The sequence below is a fragment of the Labeo rohita genome, chromosome 15, assembly GCF_022985175.1.
Source record: "Labeo rohita strain BAU-BD-2019 chromosome 15, IGBB_LRoh.1.0, whole genome shotgun sequence".
In the NCBI taxonomy this organism is placed as follows: Eukaryota; Metazoa; Chordata; class Actinopteri; order Cypriniformes; family Cyprinidae; genus Labeo; species Labeo rohita.
Genome location: NC_066883.1, coordinates 24778441 through 24787831, shown reverse-complemented (window position 1 = coordinate 24787831; position 9391 = coordinate 24778441). Strand labels below are relative to the sequence as shown.

Below are 9391 nucleotides of genomic sequence, written 5' to 3'. Positions count from 1 at the left end.
CTCTCCACATTAACTAAGATATGACAGTTTCTGGGATTTTTGACAATTGGTGTCTTCTGTTCCCTATAAATAGCGCAGAGTGTGCCGGTAAAGCGGTGAGGGGATAGCTAATGGTTACTTGAACGGAAAGCCGCTGATTGGCCTCGGCCCGGAGTGACGTCAGGAGGCTGTGAATAAGGCTGGCTCGTGTGCTTTCAGGAACATGCAGAACACCGGAGGCTGTTCGGGGATCGTCATCATCAGTCCTGCAACGAGATGTCACTCGCATTCTGTTCACACTAGCATCTTTCACCTCTTCTGTCTTACCGAGGAAACAGCACACGTTACAGAAGGAGACGCCACTTTTCAAAGCGTTTGGCCGTTGCATCTTTCAGAGGGACGTAAACACTGGATACGTGGACATGGTAAAGTGCACTCTAGTGTCTCTGGGCTCGCATGTCTCGTGTGTTAGTTCCGTCCAAGACCGGTTGCATTAGATGCTTGTGTTTATGAAAGACTTTAACGCACATCATCACCAATGCTTCACCTTGTTATTGACAACGGCGACGTGCTTTTCCCGCAATGATGTCCTTGTCTTTGTAGCCAACGAGCAGTTGGTGTTTTGAAAGATTTCTCTATGCTGGCTTCATTTATGCATCTCAAAATTTGGCAAGGAAGAGGATGAGAAATAATGACTGACAACTGAAGCACTACCTCATGAGAAGATCCTCTTTCATCATCCTGATTTTGGACCGCTACAGGTCCATAAACATACACGCAAGTGGTGAATACAATTAAAACTTCATCTTTTCCTTTCGAACCTGTTCGCAAAGACTGACTTGGAGCATCCATCAGCGTTAAAACCCTTTCCCTTCTCTCTTTGGAAAGAGAGAACACAGGAGCAGACTCTCAGGTTGTGGACACCACGGCAGTAACTGTGGGAGCACATCCAAAGACAATGGTCCACTGTGCGGGCTGCGAGAGGCCTATATTGGACAGGTTTCTCCTTAATGTTCTCGACAGAGCATGGCACATCAAGTGCGTACAATGCTGCGAGTGCAAATGTAACCTAACAGAGAAATGCTTCTCTCGGGAAGGAAAACTGTATTGCAAAAACGACTTCTTTAGGTAAGTTCCTTCCGTGAGTTCGACTAATAAATATTACGGTTCTCTGCTGTGGGTCTATTACTGTGATACGTGGAAATATAATGGGTTATTTAATATTACGTCCTAAGGTATAATTGTCTACAAAAACAATAAAATACGCTGGCAAAATTTTGTAACATCAACAAATTTTGATTTGCGACTTTGGTATATTTTTGGGTATATATTTTTACATTTTGTGTAATTTACCATTCATAGGTTATACATATAAAACAAAAAATATCATTTTAAAATTGTTAATTTTTAAAAGAGGTTTCACGTATTTGAGAAGCAGCTTAAAACATCAACATGCATCTAAAAATTTACAGTGCTACTTAAATGTCTTCTGCGAAATGTCTTCCGTATTAAACTTAAATTCAAAAGACTGTTAAAGCTTTACACAGCGCATATGTGTATCCAATTTTGCTTGATTTCATTAGAATTTAGGACTTACATTCACACTCACACGAAGTGTGATCCTAAGTACTGTCAACACGACCGACTTGTTTGATTCTTTGATTAGGACGCCCATTAATTAAATGCTTGTTAATTTGAATTGTTATGCAAAATGACTAGCAGATACACTAATAGTCTGTGTACTCGTCCGCAGCAAGGGTTTTGAAGGAAATCACACTTTGTTTACAACGAATGGCAGCCAGGGAAGCCGCAGGGATCAATGCTTTGCCAGGGTAGTTGAAAGTGTAACGCGGCCCAGTGGCAGGCTGTCTGCACAGCCCCGCGTGTGTTTGCAGTGGTTCGAGTTAAGATGTGATAAGTGGATTTGAATAATAAACGACTTTGAGATGGAAACCCTCAGACAATGTAATCACAGACTCAGAATCAACAATCTGTACAGAGCACCACAATACACATTATTGGTCACAATTAAGTGGTGAGTATTTACTGCAATGGTGTTTGTATTGGAAGAATGCACATGTCCTTTTGTACAGGGTTATTAATTATCCTTCAATGCACATTAAAACACATGCAAAATAAATCTACAATTTAAGTATAATTTTATTTAGGCCTAGAACAGGAAAAAAATCCGTACTAATATTAAACCTTTATTTTAATTTGTGCATAAACAATAACAACTGATCAAACAATAATTGTGGCTATTTTTCCCAAAATAACATAATATTTGACATTTACGAACACTCTTTTTATAAACACTCAAATAGGATAAACGATCCTTTTTCCATCAACTTGGTCTGAGCTGACAATAACAGATTATTTTATATTTTATCTGCTGTTTTACCGTGTTATAGTGACATTTTTTTCTTGGACTGTTCATTTGCAGACGCTTTGGAACAAAATGCGCGGGTTGTGCTCAGGGGATCTCGCCGAATGACTTGGTCCGGAGGGCACGGAGCAAAGTGTTTCATCTGAACTGCTTCACATGCATGATGTGTAACAAGCAACTATCAACGGGGGAGGAATTGTACATCATAGACGAAAATAAATTTGTCTGTAAAGACGATTATTTAAGCAGCACGAACGGAAAAGACACCAATCTCCTTTCAGGTGAGTAAAATGATTTTAAAAAAATTGCACACTGTACGCGCCCATTGTTTTTGCCAATATTATCTCGATTTGTCAATAATTCTTTATATACTCAATACATATTAGATTATGAAGATATCTTTTGATTAAAAAAAAATGAAAACATTTGACGAATATAAACTGGGCTGTCTCGAAGTCCTTTATTCAATATAATGTCTCACAAAAACATTATTTTTTGTTCTTAAAGTAAAATAAAAAAAAATCTTTAGACGGTGTCATGCATTATTTTTTGAAAAGCGTTTCCTTTTTTATTCCAATTTATATGTGAAATGAAATACAGATTTAGCTACATTAATTTCGTGGCCTGTTTATAGCCAGTTTATTTTCTAATAATCGTTTTCACTGCTGTAGACAAGTGCATTGTGACAGTTGTTTCAGCTCTAAATACCAGTGTTTCTTTGTTCTTTCTTTGTTTATTCGTTTCTTTTGTTTTATTAAATCTTGTGTTTGTTTCTTTTTATTTTTCTTTGTGTTTATTTCTTTCTTTTACATTCCATTGTTTAGTGTCTGACACTTCTCTGGTCCCCATGTCTAATTCTGAGGTTTTTATTTCGACCCCCTGTTTCCGACGGCCCTTCTTTCTCCATTCAGTTACAGCTTGCAGTGATCCTAGTTTATCGCCAGATTCGCAAGACCAGCTACAGGACGATGTCAAGGATGCGGAAATCGCGAACTTATCGGACAAAGAAACGGGTAACAATGAAAACGATGACCAGAACCTCGGAGGCAAACGGAGAGGACCGCGTACCACTATTAAAGCAAAGCAACTGGAGACACTGAAAGCGGCGTTCGCGGCAACCCCCAAACCAACAAGACACATCAGGGAGCAACTGGCGCAGGAAACGGGGCTCAACATGCGAGTTATTCAGGTAAAACCTACACATTATTAGAAAATAGAAATAATTACACCAATACTAACAAACTGTATTTATTGGTTAACTTTTAATTGCTACGTTTGCTGCTAGTAATTTTAAGGGCGAACACAATGAGATAGGCCTATGACGAGAATTTTTATAACGTGTGTTTCTTGTGGTACAAATGTCTCTTCCTGGATGAAATAGAAAAAAGCACAAGCGCGCCTTCGTTGTGCCTCTCCTTTCCAATCCTTGAGGCAAGACTATTTGAATAGAAATGAGGACACTTTTTGTGCTGGCACCTGTAAATATTTGGAAGTAACATTTATATGGTTAGCCTTTTTATACTTGACTCGAGAGATGGAGAGGCACGCCAGCTGGCATCAGACTGGTGAGAACGATGGGAGTCTTGGCAATGCAGCGCCATCACGTTTTGCGAGCACATTTAGACATGCTGTGACGGTTCTCAGTCAAGTGGAAACGCAGAAATCTGTCCCTGTGTCTGTCAAAGTACCTCATACTAGGTGGTTTTCTGTGAGAAATTGAGAATCGATCCTTGCTTTTTTTGTCGAGTGAACGGCGGAACAATGCGAGTCCAGCCAAGGCGCGCGGTTACACTGGCGAATGTGCGCCCTCATTTACGCACGCTATATGGGATTTGTCAGCATCGTTTTAAAGAGCCTCATCTTGGTCATTTTTTCGGCGTGAGAGATCCGATAAGAACACAGATAAAGCATCGTCGTCGTTAAAAGCCCCGTAATAGATTGGTGCTGTGGGGATAATGTCTTAAAATGAGACTGAACGTAAGATCAAGTGCAGGGAAGGGGTTGAGATTAATAGAGTGGCGAGGTTGGATATTTAAGACCGTCAGAGTAAACTATAATTAGCAAAAGGAATTCAAGGGTGGATATATAGATTACGAAATAATAACTGCATAGAGCCGGTTAATATATCGGTAACCACCCTCCTATTAAGTATTAATTAGAGATTTGAAGTCCCCGCTGCTGCCCCCTCAGTCGGAGTAAATGGAGGGTTAAAAGATCATTAAAGTGAGGTTAGATCCGACTCTCTAACAGTGACGATAATTACGAGTAATCTTGTCACTACAATACGAATGTATTCAGTCACTTCACAGGCCTACCTCAGTAGACTGTGAAGACACCGCTCTGAACCAATAAAAAATGGTAAACCTGACATGTAAACATTAGGCCATAGTGTCAGACTGTTGGGTTTCCAGGTTTCCTAGGTTTCCACCACTCTTATCTTATTTTTCACTAACTCACTATAAAAAAAAATAAAAAAAATAAAATACAGAAGTGCAATTGCTGCCTTAAGTCAAAATGGTGCCAAAGGCCTGCAGGCATTTGCATTTCTGATCACTTTGAACTACTAATAAATAAAACTGTGCTGACCTTATTAAAACTGTAAAATCGAGTAGAAATAGCAGAAATGATTGTGACGAATTAAATAGGTGGAAACAGATGACAACATTTAAACATTGCAGATCATAAAATCTACCAGTCTTATACACAAATAGGTTAATAAGACTCTTAAATGTTTTTATTTTCTTAGATGATAATATGCTTTTTGTTTTTTCTTTACAGTCTGTGTTTGTCAGTGTTATTGTGTTTGTATAACTAAGCACAGAGTCGCACTAATAAACTAATACTTCTGTAATTATTTCGTGCAGCTGCATACAGCCTACAGTGCACACAGTTATTGTTTTTTCATTGTAATTAATTATTGTGACGTATTCTACTATCACTCTCATACTGTTCTGTAAAGTGTTACCGATTTTAGCACAACATTTTTTATAGATATTCATTGCTGTTTGTCCTTGTGCACTAGGTATGGTTTCAGAACCGGCGGTCCAAAGAGCGTCGCATGAAACAGCTGAGCGCGCTCGGCGCGAGGAGACACGCGTTCTTCCGGAGTCCGAGAAGAATGCGAACGCTGGTAGACAGACTCGAGCCTGGAGAATTAATTCCAAACGGCCCGTTTTCATACTATGGAGGTAAGATTGTAGATTTATATATCTCAAGCATTTGTCTGAAATATGTATCCCTTGCTCGCTCTGGTTTCATTCGTTGAGTTCAAATGCTGGAGATACTCGACAAATACGCGTTTAAGATAGTTTTTATTAGTTTGTTAGTTTGTGTTTCAAATAGTTAAATGGTCTGCAAATATACATTTTGGATTTGTATTGAGACTGGGTAATTGTAATTAGAAACGTGGCTAATTTTTCATGTCATCCGTGTTTGACGCTTAAATGCTTTGATATTTTCAAACAATCGACTGAAATTTGTTATGTTGCTCTGTAAAGAACTTTTGACATCTGCTTAGCCGTTTCGGCTATTTACTTGTTTTTTTTAATCCACAATGGCGTAGATGTTCCGGCATTGTACATATGTCGACATTGTGTTTTATTCAGTCTAGTTTAGTTTAGTTGTATTACCTAGTTATATATATCTATATCTATATATATACATATATATATATATATATATATATATATATTTCATGATATATTAATGATAGTATGCCTGGTATATAGGGAAGACCGGGGCTAGTTGTCACACGGGGACTCTATCTTGAATCAAAACTTATATTACACACGTATATTTTTACTATCGGTACATACAGATGTTGAAGTCAAAATACTACTGTCTTAAAATAGTATATAATTCCTTTTTGTGAATTTTGTTAATCCAATTAAACTTAATCCCAATATTATATTTCTGCTGTAGCTGTTGGGTAAACAATTGGCAATAACAAAAACAACAGTATGAAACTGACTGTCAAAAATAAACTTTCCCTCAAGAAAGCATTAACTTAAATGCAAACCCCATTTTCCCTATATTTTCATGATCTACTGGGCTCTTCTGCAGATGCATAAAACAAGGTGGTTATTGTTATATATACACTATCATATCAATAACAGCTTTGTTTTATAAGTTTTCAGCTGTTCAAAGCTTTCCGCGCTGTAATTAGCAAAGCTTTGTTCTTCCCACCCAGCTACATTTGTGATTTCGGTGTAACATGTTCTGTGACTAATGTGGCATATTAAGATTTGTTCCAAAGAATGACAGACTACATATTCAATGATTTTTTTCAACTTCTGCTCTTTGTTTCTAAATCTAAAGCACAATTTTTGTATCCTTTGTGTATCTGCAGATTATCAGAGCGAGTACTACGGTCCAGGAGGGAATTACGACTTCTTTCCCCAAGGCCCTCCATCTTCACAGGCCCAGACTCCTGTAGATCTCCCTTTTGTTCCATCGTCAGGACCCACCGGTACCCCACTAGGGGGCATGGACCATCCTATCCCCGGCCACCATCCGTCCAGTGAAGTACAGCGCTTTTCAGACATCATGTCTCACCACCCAGGGGACTCGCCCAGTCCTGAGCCAGGGATACCTGGACCCCTGCACAGTATGTCCTCAGATGTTTTCGGACCTAGTCCGTCCTTTACATCCCTCTCCCTCAACGGCAGCGGATACAGCAACCACCTCTCCCACCCTCCGTCAGAAATGAACGAGGGCACAGTCTGGTAGCTTCTGTGAACGGACATTTCGGTGGAGAGAATTGACGATAAACAGAGGAGGGAGGGTGGGAACAGGGACACTGGCCGCACATTCTGGTTATCATTTTTCCCCTGGTTTTCCATGTCATGTGGTGGGACAGCTCACAGAGAGAGCAGCAGAGGGCAGCATGGGCATTGACATTTCCTTTCTTGAACTCGTTGTGTTGATGTTCCGTTTCCTTCTGTCTTTCTTTATCCCAAGTCCGAACTCAAGAAGAGAAAGAATTGATACTGTTGACCCCGGTCGCTGTATGAACTCAACTATGAGGCCCGGCGTAGCAGCGTTCCTACAGAAGCTCAATCTGGAAGCACCGGCGCTCTAAAAACAGCAATTGCGACACATTAACAGCGTCAGCTACCGTCAAAGACTTGTCAGCTTTACAGAGAAACACCCAAGGCGGCTGATCTAACGCTAACCTGCAATGTTGACTCCGGGAAAGATCTAAGCCGTCAGACTAATTTATTTATTTGAAAACTCCTCAGACCTCCTTGCCTTTCAAGGCTCTGCCATACTGACACTTAAACAACCTTTTCGACACTAAATACGTTTCTGAAGGCCAGGGAGAAAAAGCTTTTTTTTCTCGTTCTGGACATATCCTGATTTTTTTTTCTTTCTTTCCCAAGAATTCCACCAAATCTGAAGAAGTTAGCCTTCAAAAGGCAAAATGTTAAAATGTGTATGGATGGTGAACCCTTTATTTAATGGAATAGAACTTGAAATGTTGATAAATGAAGTCTACCTTCTAAAATTATTTTAACAAGGGTCTGAAAGGGACATAGAACAGTCAACTGTTTACGTAATATATTTAATTCAGGAGTTAAAAGTATCAACCATGATTTAGAACCTCTTGATCCAGAAAAAAATGTTCCAAGCAACCAACCAAACTTTTGTATTGATTTTATTTATATTGTATGATGAAAACAAGTTTGCTGGGGTTGTGGTTCACTGTGCTAGTTTGTACAAAATGTTGTTTACAAAAAACCTGGAAAAAAAGAAAAAAAAAAATCAAGTAGACAGTTGCCAAATAAAAACATAGCACAAATACTGTAAAAGTGCTTTGCACCATTATCTGCAGAACGTGTTGAAACAAAGTGTAAGTGTTTAAAAAACAACGAGAAGTATTGACTTCTTAATTTTTTTAGTCCTGCTAAAAAAAAAACATTCATAAATTGTTAATATAACATACTTAGACCTACAAGTTTTATTTTTGTGTCTTTAAAGGAAAATCCAAACTATTGAAATTGATGGTCAAATGTGCAGCGAGCAGCTGCTACTTTCTTTAAATATCAAATTCTCATGGTATGTCTTTTATTGTTCTAATAAACCTAAGCTTACGTGACCTCCAGTGCATATTAGACCATTCACTGTATAAATACGACATGTTGAACAAATTTGTGAGTTTTTAATAAAACTAGAAAATATGAAATTCGGATGATAGGTGCTTTTCCTTCGACTAGCTGAGCATCTACTGTAAATACAAGCCCAAGGGGATTTTCCATGTTTTGAGATGCTCGTTTTAGTATTTCTGAGAAATATGGCTTCTGGAGAATATTCCCGAGTGCGGCGGTCTAGCTGAGAATAGCACTGTGAGACATTAGCATCTCTAAGGATGAACTTGACATGGTGGAGGACACCATGTAGCCCTCACAAGGTTGTCTTGCCTGCTACTCTTGTGATGTCCTTTCGTGATACAGCATTTGATAATATTCACAAAGCATCATTTACTCAGCGATCAAATCGGCTAAATCAATTTTTTAAGGTTGTACCTTTTCCACTTTGAGATATACTGTGAATGGAAATGCCATGTCCTTGCTGATGAGAGTGAGGTTTGCTTTCAGTGCAAGTGGGGTTAAAGGGCATGTAGGCACAAACTGAGAACATTTAAACAGATTATATTCTTTTCTGATGCTCTTATCTCTTAATTTTCATACTCCAAAAAACCAAAAACATGTTTATTTTTAATTATTATTTATTTTTATTTAGATATTTAATGTATTTTTTAAATTAATATTTATATATTTTTTTTATAAATTCTTTTGTTAAGTCGAAATTGGGCTTCTTCGGCAAAAGTGTTGCCTTGTATTTTAGAGCGGTAATATACATTTTTATAGCACCTATTTGACTGACTATATCACAACGTGACAATATTTTTGTGTCATACAAGTATTTTTATTATATATATTTTTGTATATCTGTACCATAAATGAATCCACTTTTTTTTGTTTGCAAATTTTAAAAATATTCAGTATCTGCTGAAGTCCTGATGAC

General features: G+C 38.2%; 1 protein-coding gene across 1 annotated transcript; it reads left to right on the top strand.

Annotated features, from left to right (window-relative positions):
• The first annotated feature begins 218 nt into the window (after nucleotides 1–218).
• lhx1a (LIM homeobox 1a) lies at nucleotides 219–8619 on the top strand. Its single transcript, XM_051130284.1, has 5 exons — nucleotides 219–1107; nucleotides 2423–2646; nucleotides 3277–3554; nucleotides 5388–5553; nucleotides 6714–8619. Exons 1-5 carry the CDS (start codon nucleotides 938–940, stop codon nucleotides 7091–7093), a joined length of 1218 nt encoding a protein of 405 aa, XP_050986241.1. The 5' UTR covers nucleotides 219–937; the 3' UTR covers nucleotides 7094–8619.
• The last annotated feature ends 772 nt before the right edge of the window (nucleotides 8620–9391 follow it).